The 18577-nt window shown below is 47.2% G+C and overlaps 1 protein-coding gene across 8 annotated transcripts in view; it reads left to right on the forward strand.

Moving 5' to 3' along the window:
- The window catches only part of LOC309516351 (uncharacterized protein), a 31898-nt gene extending 23823 nt beyond the window's left edge, over nucleotides 1–8075 (forward strand). For all 8 annotated transcript variants that reach the window (XR_014212817.1, XR_014212818.1, XR_014212819.1 and 5 more), the window contains 4 exons: nucleotides 5440–5539; nucleotides 5740–5813; nucleotides 6146–6307; nucleotides 7940–8075. Coding sequence is in view for 1 of the 8 variants with exons in the window: in XM_082195184.1 (XP_082051310.1) it covers nucleotides 5440–5539; nucleotides 5740–5742 (103 nt within the window). In the remaining 7 variants the exon portion in view is untranslated. The remainder of the gene's footprint in view (nucleotides 1–5439; nucleotides 5540–5739; nucleotides 5814–6145; nucleotides 6308–7939) is intronic.
- Nucleotides 8076–18577: the final 10502 nt, after the last annotated feature.

Below are 18577 nucleotides of genomic sequence, written 5' to 3' on the forward strand. Positions count from 1 at the left end.
GCAAACTCAGCCATCGGCAGGTAATCCACCCAAGCCGCGGGTCGCTGATTGGCGTAACATCTCAGGTACTGCTGCATGATCGCGTTGACCCTCTCCGCTTGGCCGTTGGTCTGTGGATGTCTCACCGACGACAGGTTGATTTTGACGTGCAGAATCCCTAGGAGCTTCTGCCAGAAGCTGGACACAAACTGGCGCCCCCTGTCGGACAGAATGGACCATGGCAAGCCATGCACCTTGAACACGTGGTCGATGAACAGTTTGGCGGTCTGCTCCGCTGTCGCCACCTTCGCGCAAGGAATGAAATGCGCCATCTTGGTGAACAGGTCTACAACCACAAGCACCGCCGTCTTGCCTCGCGAACTGGGCAGATCAGTGACAAAGTCCAGCGCCACCCTCTCCCACGGTTGCAGTGGCGTCTCCAGCGGTTCCAGCAGTCCCGCTGGCTTCTGGTGCACTGGCTTGGACCTTTGGCATGTGTCACACCTGGCGACGTACTCCGCGACCTCCCCTCGCATCTGGGGCCACCAAAAGTCTCTGGTCACTAATTCCGTCGTCTTTTCCTTGCCGAAGTGGCCAGCGCTGGGTGCGTCGTGCAACTGCTGCAGAACCTTCGCGCGGAGATCATCTCCCGGAATGTAGAGAGCACCCTTACGGGTCAGTAGGCCATCGCGTATCTGGAACTCGTCGTCCTTCGCCGTGCCTCTCCGCACCTCTTCCATTTTGGACTGTGCGAATGGATCCGCCTGCAACGCGCGCCGCACCGCCTCCAGGTCCACGGCGGCTGAAGCGCACGCCCACGCCTGTGGTGCAAAAATGTGCTTGGCTGCCGCCGGTGCCGCTTCCTCGAGATACTGCGGTTTCCTGGAGAGCGCATCTGCTATGACATTGTTGTCGCCTGGGATGTAATCTATCCTGAAATCGAAATCCGCAAAGAACTCCGCCCAGCGCATGTGCCTCTGGCTCTGTAGCTTCGCCGTGCGCCAGTACTCTAGGTTCTTGTGGTCCGTGCAGACCTGCACGGTGTGCTTGGCTCCGATGAGAAAGTGCCTCCATGCCTTGAAAGCTGCGTGGATGGCCAGCAACTCCCTGTCCCAGATGGTGTAGTTCTGTTCCGACTTGCTGAGCTTCCGGGAGTAGAAAGCACAGGGCCTCCAGTACCCCTGCGGGTCTTCCTGCAAGAGGACGGCCCCCACCGCTCTGTCAGATGCGTCAGTTTCCACCCTCATGGGCCTGCCGGGATTCACGTGTAACAGCTGTTCTTCGGACGCAAAGAGACTCTTAAGTCTCCTGAAGGACTGCTCCGCCTGGTCCGTCCAGGTGAACTTCTTCTTCTTGGAGCTGAGAGTGTCCGTGATAGCTGCCGTCTCCCTGGCGAAACCCCTGATGAACTTGCGGTAAAAGTTGGCGAAACCGACGAACCTCTGGACCTCCTTTCACGTTCGCGGGCTCTTCCAGTCCAACACCGCACGGACCTTGGCGCTGTCCATGGCTAGTCCCCTGTCGGACAGCCTATAGCCCAGAAAATCCACCTCCGTCACGTCGAATTGGCACTTCTCCAGTTTGGCGTAGAGCCTGTGTTCCCGTAGCCTCTGCAGGACTTCCTTAACGTCGCTCTCGTGAGCCTCCGGCGATTCCGAGAAGATAAGAATGTCGTCGAGGAAACATACGCACTTCTTGTAGAGGAGTCCCGCTAGCACGTGATGCATAAAAGCTTGAAAAAAGTGGGAGCCATTTTGGAGACCAAACGGCATAACTCTGTATTCGTAGGTGCCCAACGGTGTGAACATGGCCGTCTTCCACTCATCACCCTCTCGCACGCGTATGAGATTGTATGCGCCGCGGAGATCCAACTTGGTGAAGATCTTCCCTTTCCGCACCGTCCCGAGCAGGTCGTCAATCTTGGGCATGGGGAAGGCTGCAGGCTTTGTTTTCGAGTTTATGAAGCGATAGTCTACGATCAGCCTTTTTTGGGGCATGTCCTTCTTCTTCACGAAAAACACAGGACTGCCCCCTACAGCCTTCGATTCTCGGATGAATCCCCGCTGCAGGTTGTGAGCTATGAACTCCTTGAGCTCCTGCAGCTCGTCCTCGGACATGGAATACAGCTTCACAGGCGGCAGCCTTGTCCCTGGCAAGAGGTCAATTGCGCAGTCGTAGGGCCGGTGGGGTGGCAACTGGTCAGCCTCCTTCTCGCAGAAGACCTCCAAAAACCCCTTGTACTTGAGGGGTACTTCTTGCGCCATGCTGAGTCTCAGCTGCTGCCCTTCCTCCGGGCCCTCCTCCTCTTGACCGGTCTGGATGCAATGCTGCGCGCAGTATGACAAGCCGAAGGTGAGCTGCCGCTGGTACCACGCCATGGTTGGGCTGTGCCTATCCAGCCAACTCATGCCTAACACTATAGGCGTGTCTGACAGGCGGGTGACGTTGAAACTGATGATTTCTCGGTGATTGCCAATCTGCATCACCATGGGTGGCGTCTGTTGCACCACCTGCCCACCCAGCAACTTCCTGCCATCCACCGTGACGACGTTCAAAGGCAGCGTGGCTGGTAGGAGCTCTATGCGATGCTGCTTGACGAAGTGCACCCCCACGAAGTCTGCGTTGCTCCCACTGTCAATTGTAATGGGGACTTCTAGGGTGCGTCCATTAGGTAGTTGGAGAGTTGCAGTGAGCTGCACCACTGGCTTAGGTGGCAGGGGGTCTGTAGGCTGCAAAAGCGCTGGGGACTGCCCTACTGACTTGCCTGGCTGTGCCCCAGCATTTCTGCTTCCAGCCAGGCATTGCCGTTTCCCTGAAATTGCTCTTCATGTTGTGCTGCTGCAGTTACTGTTGCTAAGGCTGCAGTGTGCTGCCGGAGCCTCTGGGGACACTCTTTGGCCATGTGCGTCCCACTGTCACAGATATAACACTTCCTGTTCCCTCTAGGAGGCTTTGTCTTGACTGCTCCGGACGCTGGGGCTCCAGCCGCTGACTGAGCCTTTGCACTCCCCAGTTCCATCGGTTCCTCCCCTGCCTGCAGCTGAGGTGAGGGACGTGTACGTCCTGGATCTCTGGGAAAGAAAGGAGGCACTCTAGACGGTGCGTGAAGCTGGCTACCCCTCTCATCGCGCCAAGGGCGTTCTTCATGGCGTACTCCAATGGCAAGCGCCCGCTGCACCACGTCTGCCAGGGTTTTAGGTCTGTCCCCCCGTGCCAGTTCGTCTTTCACAGGGCCAGAGAGCCCCTCCCAAAACAAGTCTCTGACTGCCAGAGAATCTTTCTCCCATCGCAGCACATTCAGCAAGGCGAAAAAGCGAGCATGGTACTGACGTACTGAAGCCTTGCCTTGCCTTAAACCATGGATCTGCTGGTGTGCCACATCCACATCCACGCTAGACTGAAAGCAAGCGTCCATGCATTTGATAAATTCATCAGAGTTCCTTCGAGCAGGGCAATCCTCGCGCCACAGATTGCGCAGCCAAGCCCTCGCTTCCCCATGCAAGTGGGACACAATGAAACCCACCTTCTCCTCCTCATCTTTAAAGTCGTCGCGAAGCAAATGCAACGCATATTCTACGTCTGCTTTAAAACTGGGGTACTGCTTCAGGTTCCCATCGAAGTGGGCTACCAAGTTGCCTCCTCTTCTGCCCAGTGCTACTCCAGCAGCTTTGGCCCCCGGGAACCCCACCTGGCATGCATGATCCCACCTGGCTTGCAGATCTTGGCACCGCTTTTCCGCCTCTTCCCCCCTCTTCTGGGAGACCACTACCTCAGTGGTAAGCTGGGAGACTGCGTTGCGTAGCTCAGCTATCTGCTGCTCCATACTCATGGCTGCCAAACTTCGTGAGCTTTGCAAAAAAAAAATTTGCGTATTTTTGGGAGGGTACTTACTGTCAGGGCTGCCTCAGGTCTCAGCTCACAAAAGACCAACGCCAGGCTCTCCTTATATACAAGGATGTTTATTGCAGTTCATTATCGGTTCCACAACCGAGGCGCGCAGCCCCGCGTCTCTTAGGCTAGACGTTTGAAGTCCCCTCTGAATCAGTCCCGCCCCTACACCAGCTTAAGAGGCTTGTGCTAGTCCACCTCTTCCTGTCTTTCCTTTTCCGCAGGGTCTTTCTGCCCCCCTGGGTTCCTTCCCTCCTGCTCTCTCCTGAAGCGGATTCCTCAGATGCCTGTTCCCCCCTCCTTCGTGCTTTGGGGCCAGGCTCCTCCTCCGGGCTCTCTCCATTTCCGCGCGCCTCCACATTTGAACTTGGCGCGCGTTCGCTATCCCTGACCTTCCTCTTGACACTTACACTACTCCCTGTACTACTCTCCACCTCTTCCGGCAGGACGTCCTGCCCCGATCTCCTTCCCCTGTCTCCATCCTGCTCCGCTCCGTGTGTCACACTGGGAACTCCACTCTCTTCACTTCGTTCCTGCTGGGAAGCCGGCCCCGATCTCCCACTCCTACTCGGGGTTTCCCTGCTGCTTCCCTGCTCCTGGCAGGTCCCCCCTGTGACCCCCCTTGGCCTGACTAGGGGCGCCCCCTTCTGGGAATCCTCCAATTCACTTGAGAGACTCATGGAAGACCTCAAGTCATTGTCATCCTCTTCCTCACTGTCCTGGGATTCTTCCCCATCGCTCTCCGTCTCCCCCCTCACCTGTGCCTCTGTCTCTGAACCCCTGACAACGCTCATTCCTGGACCATCCGCGGGCCAGATTGAGAAGGCAATTGGGCCGTATCCGGCCCCCGGGCCTTAGTTTGCCTACCCATGAAGTTGAGTGTACGTGTTCATGCTGTGGATGCGTTTCTGGGAAAAGTTGGACACTAATAGGACGGGTTTGGTAACTGGGGCCCTCCTACAGGTGATGCTGGACTACAACTCCCATGGTCCTTGACCATTGTCCTTTTTCTCCTGCTTTTCAGCCAGACTCCCAGGTGGGTGGTGTTAAAAGTGGAAATTCCCTTTAATATAGTCTGGTTCCTTTAGAGCAGGGGTCTGCAACCTTTAAGACAAAAAGAGCCACTTGGACCTGTTTCCGAAGAAAAAACAACAACTGGGAGCCGCAAAACCATTGCGACATTTAAAACAAATATATCTCTGGAGCCACGATCTGACAGCGGGCGGGAAGGTGATGTCGGGACGGTGCGTGACTAACACACGCACTGCCCCCATGCGACGTCACAGCCAGTACAGCGCCCGCCACAGTGAGGAGTGTCGGGGCGCACAATGCGTCTCCTCCCCTCGCTAGTATCCGCCCCGGAGCTGCAGCAAAGATGTAAAAGAGCCACATGCGGCTCCGGAGCCGTGGGTTGCAGACCCCTGCTTTAGAGAAATGGAACACCGTACAAAGTGCATTTGACGAAACTTAGATTGTCATGTTGTAGGCAGTGTATACAAAAGGACTGAGGCAGATTCCTGTTTTTTCCTATGTTTACTGATAACTATGTATTGTTTGTTTTCTAATTTGCAGGAAGGCTTTGAGTGATGCCTGGGGCAGATCAATAAGAGAGGAAATGAAGACAGGATTTGGGGTGTTTTCCCTCTCCTTTGGATATATAGGTGTGATTCAGGTAGGTCGCTGTGTTGGTCTGATGCAGTCAAAATATATTTTTAAAAAATTTAAAAATTGTCCAGTAGCACCTTAGAGACCAACTAAGTTTGTTCTTGGTATAAGCTTTTGTGTGCATGCACACTTATGTGCAGCCTTGCTTTTGAATCCCTTCCATGTCCCTTGCCCTCATGCTTGCTGATATCTTCATTTGCTTTGCAGTGAGAGAAAGCAGTAGCCTGGGAACCACCTCCCGGAAGGGAATGGAGCCCAGGAAAAGGACAGATGAGTCGCAGGTACAGGGGCAGGGGGAAGGAGGTGTTATGAAGCGCCTAAGAATGCCCTGCTAGATCAGACCAAGGGCCTAACTTCTCCAGCATTCTCTTCTCCCAGGGGTCACCCAGATGCCTTTGAGATTATTCCTACAAAAAGGCGGCTCTTGTGAGCTCCGCAGTGGGATCTGCTTTAAGTCCCTGGGGTGGGTGTGACAGCTGAACGTGTCCCAGGTGATGTTCTGTCCCTGGCGTTCGGTCTGTGGCAGCCCATTCACATGGTCAGGGATTCTTCCCTCGAACCGGCCCTTAGTTTAGAGTTCTCCTATGCTTCAAGAATACCTTCTTTCTTCCAGGATCTCCTATATGCACCACTGTGGCTGCTGCCAAAAGAAAAAAGGCCCTGAGTCAGGCACATACAGAAGACCAAGGCGGACTTCTGGTTTTCGTCGCAAAGGGAAGAGGGCCGAGATGTGTGCCAGAGCCTCCTGCTGAAGCCACTCATGTAAACAGAACAGGTAAGAGGAGGAAGCGACATGGGTGGCGCTGTGGTCTAAACCACAGAGCCTGGGGCTTGCCAATCAGAAGGTCGGCGGTTCGAATCCCCGCGACGGGGTGAGCTCCCGTTGCTCGGTCCCTGCTCCTGCCAACCTAGCAGTTCGAAAGCACCTCAAAGTGCAAGTAGATAAATAGGTACCGCTCCAGCCGGAAGGTAAACGGCGTTTCCGTGCGCTGCTCCGGTTCGCCAGAAGCGGCTTAGTCATGCTGGCCACATGACCCGGAAGCTGTACGCCGGCTCCCTCAGCCGATAAAGCGAGATGAGCGCCGCAACCCCAGAGTCGGCCATGACTGGACCTAATGGTCAGGGGTCCCTTTACCTTTACCTTTAAGAGGAGGATTTGCATGGGGTGGGGAGAATTATTTCCAACACATCCACCATAGAAGTTATGCTGTCGCCAAGAAAAGGGCCATAACATCTGCGCCACCTCATTCCCTGCTGCACCAAAATTTTCTAGGTGGTGGTGACACCTTGATCTCAGGCAGCAAAGAGGAATAGAAAATTTGCATGGGGCGAGGAGAATACCCTACAAGTTGAGCGTACGTGTTCATTCCATGGAGGCATTTCTGAAAAAAGGCTGACAATGATGATGATGATGATGATGATGATGATGATGATGATGATAATAATAATAATAATAATAATAATAATAATAATAATAATAATAATTTATTTATACCCCACCTTCCCTGGCCAGAGCCGGACTCAGGGTGGCTAACACCAGTAACATTACAGTAAAAACATAATGAGGGGGGACCAATTTAAAATACAGGTTAAAATGCAATTTAAAATGCAGCCTCGTTTTAAAAGTAGCCCATAGATCAAAACCATAAGGGGAGGAAAACATAAGGGTCAGACTGAGTCCAAACCAAAGGCCAGGCGGAACAGTTCTGTCTTGCAGGCCCTGCGGAAAGATGTCAAGTCCCGCAGGGCCTTAGTCTCTTGTGACAGAGCATTCCACCAAGTTGGGGCCAGTACTGAAAAGGCCCTGACCCTAGTTGAGACCAATCTAACCACCTTGGCCCTGACCCTAGTTGAGATCAATCTAACCACCTTGCAACCTGGGACCTCCAAAATGTTGTCATTTGTGGCCTTAAGGTCCTCTGTGGGACATACCAGGAGAGGCAGTCCTGTAGGTACGCAGGTCCTAGGCCGCATAGGGCTTTAAAGGTCAAAACCAGCACCTTAAACCTGACCCTGTACTCCAACGGGAGCCAGTGCAGTTGGTAAAGCACTGGATGAATGTGATCCCGCGGCAAGGACCCCGTAAAGAGCCTCGCCGCGGCATTCTGCACCCGCTGGAGTTTCTGGGTCAGCTTCAAGGGCAGCCCCACATAGAGCAAGTTACAATAATCAAGCTTGGATGTGACTGACGCATGGATCACTGTGGCCAGATCAGGGCGAGAAAGGTAAGGGACCAACTGCTTAATTTGCTACCTTTGCTGTGGCTGCAACCTGTGCCTCCATGGAAAGGGAGGCGTCGAAGGTTACACCCAAGCACGGCTTTAGGAACTTGGGGCCCTCCTACAGGCGATGTTCGGCTACAACTCCCATTGTCCTTGACCATTGTCTTTTTTCTCCTGCTTTTCAGCCAAACAACCAGGTGGCTACGCTGCAGGCTGAAGTTCTGGCACCTTCAAAACCAAAGCTTAGTCTTAGAACCAGTTTCTTTTGTTTGTTTCCTTGTTTGAAATAATTTTCAATAAAGGTTTTCTTGGTTTACGAAAGTATGCTCATTGTCTCTTTTTTTCAAGTCATGTTTTCTACAAATCGATGTTCTGCGTTTGTGCGTGGGGCTTTTCATCCTCGGCACGCACAGACGGAACAAAATTGCAATGTATCTCAACAGAATTAGAATGTTATGCAAAAGGGGGCTATGTTTCCGAGCACAATTCAAAGTGTTGGTGCTGACCTTTAAAGCCCTAAACGGCCTCGGTCCAGTATACCTGAAGGAGCGTCTCCACCCCCATTGTTCTGCCCAGACACTGAGATCCAGCTCTGAGGGCCTTCTGGCGGTTCCCTCGCTGCGAGAAGCCAAGTTACAGGGAACCAGGCAGAGGGCCTTCTCGGTAGTGGCACCTGCCCTGTGGAACGCCCTCCCATCAGATGTCAAAGAGAAAAACAACTACCAGACTTTTAGAAGACATCTGAAGGCAGCCCTGTTTAGGGAAGCTTTTAATGTTTAATAGGTTATTGTATTTTAGTGTTTTGTTGGAAGCCGCCCAGAGTGGCTTGGGAAACCCAGCCAGATGAGCAGGGTATAAATAATATATTATTATTATTATTATTATTATTATTATTATTATTATTATTATTTTGATTTATTACGGCCATTGGCCCATATCTAAAACAATACATCAAGATTTATCCATAAGCAGACAATTTAAACAATTCCAAGTTAAAACACCCATATAAAACCAATTTTACTTCAATTAAGTAAACACTATATACAATAAGCTCCCTCTGTGTCAACCGTAATTCAAATCCCACGGGGATATGCGTCTTAGTTCTGGCACTTATTGATGGTTCTTAAGTTTGGCTAAGCTGTCAGAGTCATACAGTGATCCATTTCTCCTCTTATGAAATAAGACATTAATCAGGTATCTAGCGACTGCAAGGGATCTACTTGAGTCTTCGTTGTTTAATAAGTATATTATTTGGGCTTCCTGAGGTCTGTCAGCAATTCTCGATAAATATGGGGCCAGAAACTTGGACCGTGGAGCCGAATGTAATGGACAACAGAAGATTATATGGTATAACGATTCTATAGATCCACTTTTACAGTCACAGGGGAGTGAGATCTGTTCGTTGGAGAGTCTGTTACCCAACACATTTGATGGGAAAACATTGAATCTAGCCTTTATAAAGGCATACCTGTGCATCACCACAGATAAGGTAGTTAAATAAGCTGGGAGTTTCGTTGGTGGTGTTAAGCCAAGGTTTATCGGCGAACAGGTGCCACCACCTGTCGCAATATTAAATTGTAAATCGATCTCTAATCTGTGAGTAGTTGTTATTATTATTATTATTATTATTATTATTATTATTATTATTACTAATGCGGATTGGCTCCATTGCATCTCAAGCCATCTATTCCTGTCATTGGTAGGGCTGCACTTGGAAAAGATGGAGAGATTGGTGTTGGGAAATGCTTAGAGAGCACATACAGGAACAAAGGAGACAGGATGTTAAATGCAAAACGTAGCTTCAAAAAATGCAAGAAAATTATCAGGATCACAGCAGATGGGAAGGAAGTCTCCCCTGTTTCAATCGCAAGGAAACTACTTTGAAACTACTATTGGCATTGGGATTAGAAAGCTACCATTAGGGCCCAAGGGAGTTTTCCTCTCAACCAAAGGGTTAAGCTGCTCGCACAGGTTGTCCCATATATTGGAGGACAGGAAGGGATTCCTCTCAGATCAGATTGGCTCATGCATATCTGAGAAGAGCTACCAGATGTAGCAACAGCTGGACCAGGAACTGGGAGCAGCTGCTGAGACCATATAAAAACTAAAGGATCTACAATTTGCGAACACCATTCAAAGTGTGAGTCCTGTATACCTGAAGTAGGATTGCCACCTGGTCCTTAAAAAACAGAGTTTTAAAACCCCATCCTTGACAGCAAACTTAAAAGGACAGGAATTAGGCTGTGAAAACCTTGTTTTGAGCAAGTCCAGTTATGAAGCTAGCTGCCTTCCCTCCCTTTGTCCCACTTAAGAAAGAATCAGGCATCAACTGGGGAACTTTAAAAACAAACTTTACTTATTTTGTAAGCATGCATCAGTTCACAACAATTTGTTGTTGTTTAGTCGTTTAGTCATGTTTGACTCTTCGTGACCCCATGGACCAGAGCACGCCAGGCACTCCTGTCTTCCTCTGCCTCCCGCAGTTTGGTCAAACTCATGCTGGTAGCTTCAAGAACACTGGCCAACCATCTCGTCCTCTGTCGTCCCCTTCTCCTTGTGCCCTCCATCTTTCCCAACATCAGGGTCTCTTCCAGGGAGTCTTCTCTTCTCATGAGGTGGCCAAAGTATTGGAGCCTCAGCTTCAGGATCTGTCCTTCCAGTGAGCACTCAGGGCTGATTTGCTTCAGAATGGATAGGTGTGATCTTCTTGCAGTCCATGGGACTCTCAAGAGTCTCCTCCAGCACCATAATTCAAAAGCATCCATTCTTCGGCGAACAGCCTTCTTTATGGTCCAGCTCTCACTTCCATACATCACTACTGGGAAAACCAAAGCTTTAACTATATGGACCTTTGTTGGCAAGGTGACGTCTCTGCTTTTTAAGATGCTGTCTAGGTTTGTCATTGCTCATAACAATAGTAGTATTAAAAACTATGCAGGAAAAATACTGTTGTACATTTGCAGGAGACCCTAAACACTAGAAATTGATCAGTGGTAGGATTTTGATTAATTTGGATATCAATGAAAGGAGAAGCTACAGGACTGTGCTGGACAAGGAATCCCTGGGCTGACTTTTGCAAACCAGGCTGGCCGGTCTAGCAAAGAGCAAATCTGTTAACACACCTGAGCTTGCTGGGCACACAACCATAGCTGTCAACCGTCCCTTATTTGGCGGGAAAGTCCCTTATCCCAGCGCCGTGTCCCGCTGCTGTCCCTTATTGATGATGTCCCTTAAATTTCCCGGGTTTCAAAGGAAGCAGCCCCTCTCCCTCCCTCCCTGCCGGCCAGGGAGGAGGGAGGCTCCAAGTGTGTTGCTTGGCTGCGTTGCTCACCCAATAAGGAGTCTAAGAACGACCGGGGGGTGGAGCTTGCATGCCTTGGGCCGATCAAATCGGCCGCGTTGCCTGGGGACTCGCCTTTGCTCAGCGCTTCCCAGTGGAGAGGTGACGGTGGTTTTCCTTGCTGCATCCCCTTTGCCGGGTTGCTGGGCTGTGGGAACCACCGCTTGAGGCTTCGTTTGGCTGCTGGCTGGGCTTTCTGCCTTTGGCTCGGAGGGGCTCAGAAGTTGAATATACCTGTGCTCAGAAAAATCCCTTATTTTGGCTGCTGATCCCTTATTTTGGGGGCTGCTGGTCCCTTATTTTCAAATCTGTAAGTTGACAGCTATGCACACAACTCAAGGGGAACTGGGGATGAGCCCCAAATGTATGGTGGGTACACAGCCTATGGCTTCAAGGGAAAGGTCTCTAGCAGGCTTTATCTCATACAGGGCAGGAGCGTAGTGAGATTAATTTTGTATTATTGGTTTGCACCATCACTGTGTGTGACCCTTTAAAAAGAGGTTACTGGAATAGACAGTGACAGGAAAATGAACATCTCGAGGAACAGCACCATCTGGGGGGCAAAAATATAACTACAGGAATAATATTAAGGAAATTTTAAAATACAGAGGGGAGAACATATAACACAGAAATAGGGTTTTCCCTCCTCTTTTTTCCTTCAGCTCCTTTCTAATACCACCCTAGAAAGAAGGGGTGCAAAATATCAAATAATCCAGAAGGGAATGGACTTATAATTATTTATTTTAGGGGAGTTCCCTAGAAATTATAAAACACCGAGAGGCAACTGAAAAGGAAGAACGGAGGAGACGGAAATCCAATGGGATCAAAGAAAGCCCAACCAACAAGCGGTTTTGCGACATCCTTGATTCACCAACGAAGAGTCTCAATTATAGAAAGTGAAAGCAACATGGACTTGAAAGAACTTATAGCAGCAATGGAAAGAATGGGGGAAAATCTAGGTGAAAAAAATGACAATATTGGATGGAAATATCAGGATATTAGATGGGAAAGTGGAAAATATGGGAAGTAAGATTGGAAAAAAAATCGAATTTAATAATGGAACTTTCTAACCAAGTCAACCAAATGACAATTAAACATAAAAGACTTAGAAACAAAAGTCCAGGAAGTCAAAGTGAAGATGCAGAAACAAGATTAAATTATTTAAAAAAAAACCCCAAAGAGATCAAAAAGAGATGAAGAGGTATCTATCAAACCAGAATTGCAAGGGGTCAGTGCATCTGGCTGGGAAGAAGATGGTCGGAGTTTGGAGCCCAGCTAGGGCTGGCTGTGGGCAGGATCCTAGCATTGCCTGGGGTTTGACTAGATGACCCTTGGGATCCCTTCCAACTCTGCCATGCTATGATTCTATCAAGCAGCTAACAGAACGGGCAGAGGAGCGATACGCAGAACCAGGGGAGGCGCAACCACACACCGCAGCAACACACTCTGGCCAGACTCACAGTGGCCTCTTCCCAGCACACTTTGACCCTCTTGATTTTATTCTTCTTAACTGAGCTGCCTGACAACCCAGCAGCCTGGCCCCTGTTTGTCATCTGATGTCACAAAGTGCCACTTTGTAAGCAAGCTTTATATTGCCCTGCAGGAGGGATGCCTGGCAGATGATGGTGAGAGACTTGGCAAGACAGTTGTGGCCATCAGCGATGATGAGAGGGAACTGTGACGGTAGGAGGAGCCTGAGGCTCAGAGGAGATGAGTGGCATAGAATTATTATTATTATTATTATTATTATTATTATTATTATTATTATTAGCGTCACTGGTGCATGTGGTTTGGCTCCCTTGCTTGACTGGTCCACAGCTGTTGATAGCTTGGCAGGTCATCAGCTGTGGTCCCCAGATTATATTTTCTGTTGTGAATATTTGGCTGGTTACCAGGTTGAACCATATGGCCTTTCCATGCCTCTATTTTCTGAACTCTAAGGCTGCATACACATCACACCCTGAAGTCACGGGATCATTCCATTAAAATGTCAACCTACAGACTCATTGTTCCTAAACATGTTCTAGATCATTTTCAAGAGAATTTCCCAAAGTTTCAAGATCCTGCCACTGTGTGGGGTGGGTTTTAATAGGTAGGAGAGTATACATTCCTTGAAATTTATCCCTCCAGCATGAGTTTGACCAAACTGCAGGAGGCAGTGGAAGACAGGAGTGCCTGGAGTGCTCTGGTCCATGGGGTCACGAAGAGTCGGACACGACTAAACGACTAAACAACAACAACAACAATAGTTTTATGGGGAGGGTTTCTCTTCGGTCCATCTGGGCAGGACAAGGGGTGTGATATTCTCTCCCATGCCAAAAGCACATCCCAAGGTTGGGTTAGGGCAGTTTTAGAATGGCACGACCAGTGCGCTCACACTGGATACCATGTTGCAGAGGGTGCCAAAACCATGCTGAAGGGAAGGGTGCCGGATTTTAGCATTGCACAGGACGCCATTGAGATTTGAGAGCCCAAAGTTAGACCTTGGTTGGGCAGAGTTCCAGATTAAAACCCCTGGAGGCCCCTAGGCAATCAAAATCTTGAGGGGCCCTAGCAGATTATCTCCTGAGACGTCTTTGATTTTACCAACGATAGAAACAGAAGACTTTCTTTCACAGGACAAGAAATCAGCCCTCAACAACTTAACCGGGGGGGGGGGATTTTTTTTTTTTGAAAAAATCCCTAAGCCCCGGGGTCACAATTTCAGCAAAAATCTGACTTTTGGCAATTCATTCAAAAATGGTGCCAAAAGCTTGAAAATGCTCTCCTGAAAGGTTTGGCACTCGAAACAGAAGGCTTTTTATCACAGGACAAGAAATCAGGCCTCAAAAACATAACCGGCAGAAAATATTTTTTTGAAAAAATCCCTAAGCCCTGGGGTCACAATTTCCGCAAAAATCTGACTTTTGGCAATTCACTCAAAAATGGTGCCAAAAGCTTGAAAATGCTCTTCTGAAAGGTTTGCCACTCGAAACAGAAGGATTTTTATCCCAGGACAACTAATCAGCCCTCGAAAACTTAACCGGCAGAAAATATTTTTTTGAAAAAATCCCTAATTTCAGCAAAAACCTGACTTTTGGCAATTCACTCAAAAATGGTGCCAAAAGCTTGAAAATGCTCTCCTGAAAGGTTTGGGGATGGAAATAGAAGGCTTTTTATCACAGGACAAGAAATCAGCCCTCAAAAACTTAACCGGCAGAAAATATTTTTTTGAAAAAATCCCTAAGCCCCGGGGTCACCATTTCCGCAAAAATCTGACTTTTGGCAATTCACTCAAAAATGGTGCCAAAAGCTTGAAAATGCTCTTCTGAAAGGTTTGGCACTCGAAACAGAAGGCTTTTTATCCCAGGACAAGAAATCAGCCCTCAAAAACTTAACCGGCAGAAAATATTTTTTTGAAAAAATCCCTAAGCCCCGGGGTCACAATTTCAGCAAAAATCTGACTTTTGGCAATTCATTCAAAAATGGTGCGAAAAGCTTGAAAATGCTCTCCTGAAAGGTTTGGCACTCGAAACAGAAGGCTTTTTATCACAGGACAAGAACTCAGCCCTCAAAAACTTAACCGGCAGAAAATATTTTTTTGAAAAAATCCCTAAGCCTCGGGGTCACAATTTCAGCAAAAATCTGACTTTTGGCAATTCACTCAAAAATGGTGCCAAAAGCTTGAAAATGCTCTCCTGAAAGGTTTGGGGATGGAAATAGAAGGCTTTTTATCACAGGACAAGAAATCAGCCCTCAAAAACTTAACCGGCAGAAAATATTTTTTTGAAAAAATCCCTAAGCCCCGGGGTCACCATTTCCGCAAAAATCTGACTTTTGGCAATTCACTCAAAAATGGTGCCAAAAGCTTGAAAATGCTCTTCTGAAAGGTTTGGAACTCGAAACAGAAGGCTTTTTATCCCAGGACAAGAAATCAGCCCTCAAAAACTTAACCGGCAGAAAATATTTTTTTGAAAAAATCCCTAAGCCCCGGGGTCACAATTTCAGCAAAAATCTGACTTTTGGCAATTCATTCAAAAATGGTGCGAAAAGCTTGAAAATGCTCTCCTGAAAGGTTTGGCACTCGAAACAGAAGGCTTTTTATCACAGGACAAGAACTCAGCCCTCAAAAACTTAACCGGCAGAAAATATTTTTTTGAAAAAATCCCTAAGCCCCGGGGTCACAATTTCAGCAAAAATCTGACTTTTGGCAATTCATTCAAAAATGGTGCCAAAAGCTTGAAAATGCTCTCCTGAAAGGTTTGGCACTCGAAACAGAAGGCTTTTTATCACAGGACAAGAAATCAGGCCTCAAAAACATAACCGGCAGAAAATATTTTTTTGAAAAAATCCCTAAGCCCTGGGGTCACAATTTCCGCAAAAATCTGACTTTTGGCAATTCACTCAAAAATGGTGCCAAAAGCTTGAAAATGCTCTTCTGAAAGGTTTGCCACTCGAAACAGAAGGATTTTTATCCCAGGACAACTAATCAGCCCTCGAAAACTTAACCGGCAGAAAATATTTTTTTGAAAAAATCCCTAATTTCAGCAAAAACCTGACTTTTGGCAATTCACTCAAAAATGGTGCCAAAAGCTTGAAAATGCTCTCCTGAAAGGTTTGGGGATGGAAATAGAAGGCTTTTTATCACAGGACAAGAAATCAGCCCTCAAAAACTTAACCGGCAGAAAATATTTTTTTGAAAAAATCCCTAAGCCCCGGGGTCACCATTTCCGCAAAAATCTGACTTTTGGCAATTCACTCAAAAATGGTGCCAAAAGCTTGAAAATGCTCTTCTGAAAGGTTTGGCACTCGAAACAGAAGGCTTTTTATCCCAGGACAAGAAATCAGCCCTCAAAAACTTAACCGGCAGAAAATATTTTTTTGAAAAAATCCCTAAGCCCCGGGGTCACAATTTCAGCAAAAATCTGACTTTTGGCAATTCATTCAAAAATGGTGCGAAAAGCTTGAAAATGCTCTCCTGAAAGGTTTGGCACTCGAAACAGAAGGCTTTTTATCACAGGACAAGAACTCAGCCCTCAAAAACTTAACCGGCAGAAAATATTTTTTTGAAAAAATCCCTAAGCCTCGGGGTCACAATTTCAGCAAAAATCTGACTTTTGGCAATTCACTCAAAAATGGTGCCAAAAGCTTGAAAATGCTCTCCTGAAAGGTTTGGGGATGGAAATAGAAGGCTTTTTATCACAGGACAAGAAATCAGCCCTCAAAAACTTAACCGGCAGAAAATATTTTTTTGAAAAAATCCCTAAGCCCCGGGGTCACCATTTCCGCAAAAATCTGACTTTTGGCAATTCACTCAAAAATGGTGCCAAAAGCTTGAAAATGCTCTTCTGAAAGGTTTGGAACTCGAAACAGAAGGCTTTTTATCCCAGGACAAGAAATCAGCCCTCAAAAACTTAACCGGCAGAAAATATTTTTTTGAAAAAATCCCTAAGCCCCGGGGTCACAATTTCAGCAAAAATCTGACTTTTGGCAATTCATTCAAAAATGGTGCGAAAAGCTTGAAAATGCTCTCCTGAAAGGTTTGGCACTCGAAACAGAAGGCTTTTTATCACAGGACAAGAACTCAGCCCTCAAAAACTTAACCGGCAGAAAATATTTTTTTGAAAAAATCCCTAAGCCTCGGGGTCACAATTTCAGCAAAAATCTGACTTTTGGCAATTCACTCAAAAATGGTGCCAAAAGCTTGAAAATGCTCTCCTGAAAGGTTTGGGGATGGAAATAGAAGGCTTTTTATCACAGGACAAGAAATCAGCCCTCAAAAACTTAACCGGCAGAAAATATTTTTTTGAAAAAATCCCTAAGCCCCGGGGTCACCATTTCCGCAAAAATCTGACTTTTGGCAATTCACTCAAAAATGGTGCCAAAAGCTTGAAAATGCTCTTCTGAAAGGTTTGGCACTCGAAACAGAAGGCTTTTTATCCCAGGACAAGAAATCAGCCCTCAAAAACTTAACCGGCAGAAAATATTTTTTTGAAAAAATCCCTAAGCCCCGGGGTCACAATTTCAGCAAAAATCTGACTTTTGGCAATTCATTCAAAAATGGTGCGAAAAGCTTGAAAATGCTCTCCTGAAAGGTTTGGCACTCGAAACAGAAGGCTTTTTATCACAGGACAAGAAATCAGCCCTCAAAAACATAACCGGCAGAAAATATTTTTTTGAAAAAATCCCTAAACCCTGGGGTCACAATTTCCGCAAAAATCTGACTTTTGGCAATTCACTCAAAAATGGTGCCAAAAGCTTGAAAATGCTCTTCTGAAAGGTTTGGCACTCGAAACAGAAGGCTTTTTATCCCAGGACAAGAAATCAGCCCTCAAAAACTTAACCGGCAGAAAATATTTTTTTGAAAAAATCCCGAAGCCCCGGGGTCACAATTTCAGCAAAAATCTGACTTTTGGCAATTCACTCAAAAATGGTGCCAAAAGCTTGAAAATGCTCTCCTGAAAGGTTTGGGGATGGAAATAGAAGGCTTTTTATCACAGGACAAGAAATCAGCCCTCAAAAACTTAACCGGCAGAAAATATTTTTTTGAAAAAATCCTTTGGCAATTCACTCAAAAATGGTGCCAGAAGCTTGCAAATGATCCCCTGAAAGCTTTGGCGATGGAAACAGAAGGACTTTTATCAGAGGACAAGAAATCAGCCCTCAACAACTGAACCGGCGGAAAATATTTTTTTGAAAAAATCCCTAAGCCCCGGGGTCACAATTTCAACAAAAATCTGACTTTTGGCAGTTCACTCAAAAATGGTGCCAACCGGTTGAAAATGCTCACCTGAATCCTTTGGCGATGGAAACAGAAGGCTTTTTATCCCAGGACAAGAAATCAGCCCTCAAAAACTTAACCGGCAGAAAATATTTTTTTGAAAAAATCCCTAAGCCCTGGGGTCACAATTTCCGCAAAAATCTGACTTTTGGCAATTCACTCAAAAATGGTGCCAAAAGCTTGAAAATGCTCTTCTGAAAGGTTTGCCACTCGAAACAGAAGGATTTTTATCCCAAGACAACTAATCAGCCATCGAAAACTTAACCGGCAGAAAATATTTTTTTGAAAAAAATCCCTAAGCCCCGGGGTCACAATTTCCGCAAAAATCTGACTTTTGGCAATTCACTCAAAAATGGTGCCAAAAGCTTGAAAATGCTCTTCTGAAAGGTTTGGCACTCGAAACAGAAGGATTTTTATCCCAGGACAACTAATCAGCCCTCGAAAACTTAACCGGCAAAAAATATTTTTTTGAAAAAAATCCCTAAGCCCCGGGGTCACAATTTCCGCAAAAATCTGACTTTTGGCAATTCACTCAAAAATGGTGCCAAAAGCTTGAAAATGCTCTTCTGAAAGGTTTGCCACTCGAAACAGAAGGATTTTTATCCCAAGACAACTAATCAGCCCTCGAAAACTTAACCGGCAGAAAATATTTTTTTGAAAAAAATCCCTAAGCCCCGGGGTCACAATTTCAGCAAAAATCTGACTTTTGGCAATTCACTCAAA

Source organism: Podarcis vaucheri (assembly GCF_965113315.1).
Source record: "Podarcis vaucheri genome assembly, chromosome: 13".
Lineage (NCBI taxonomy): Eukaryota > Metazoa > Chordata > Lepidosauria > Squamata > Lacertidae > Podarcis > Podarcis vaucheri.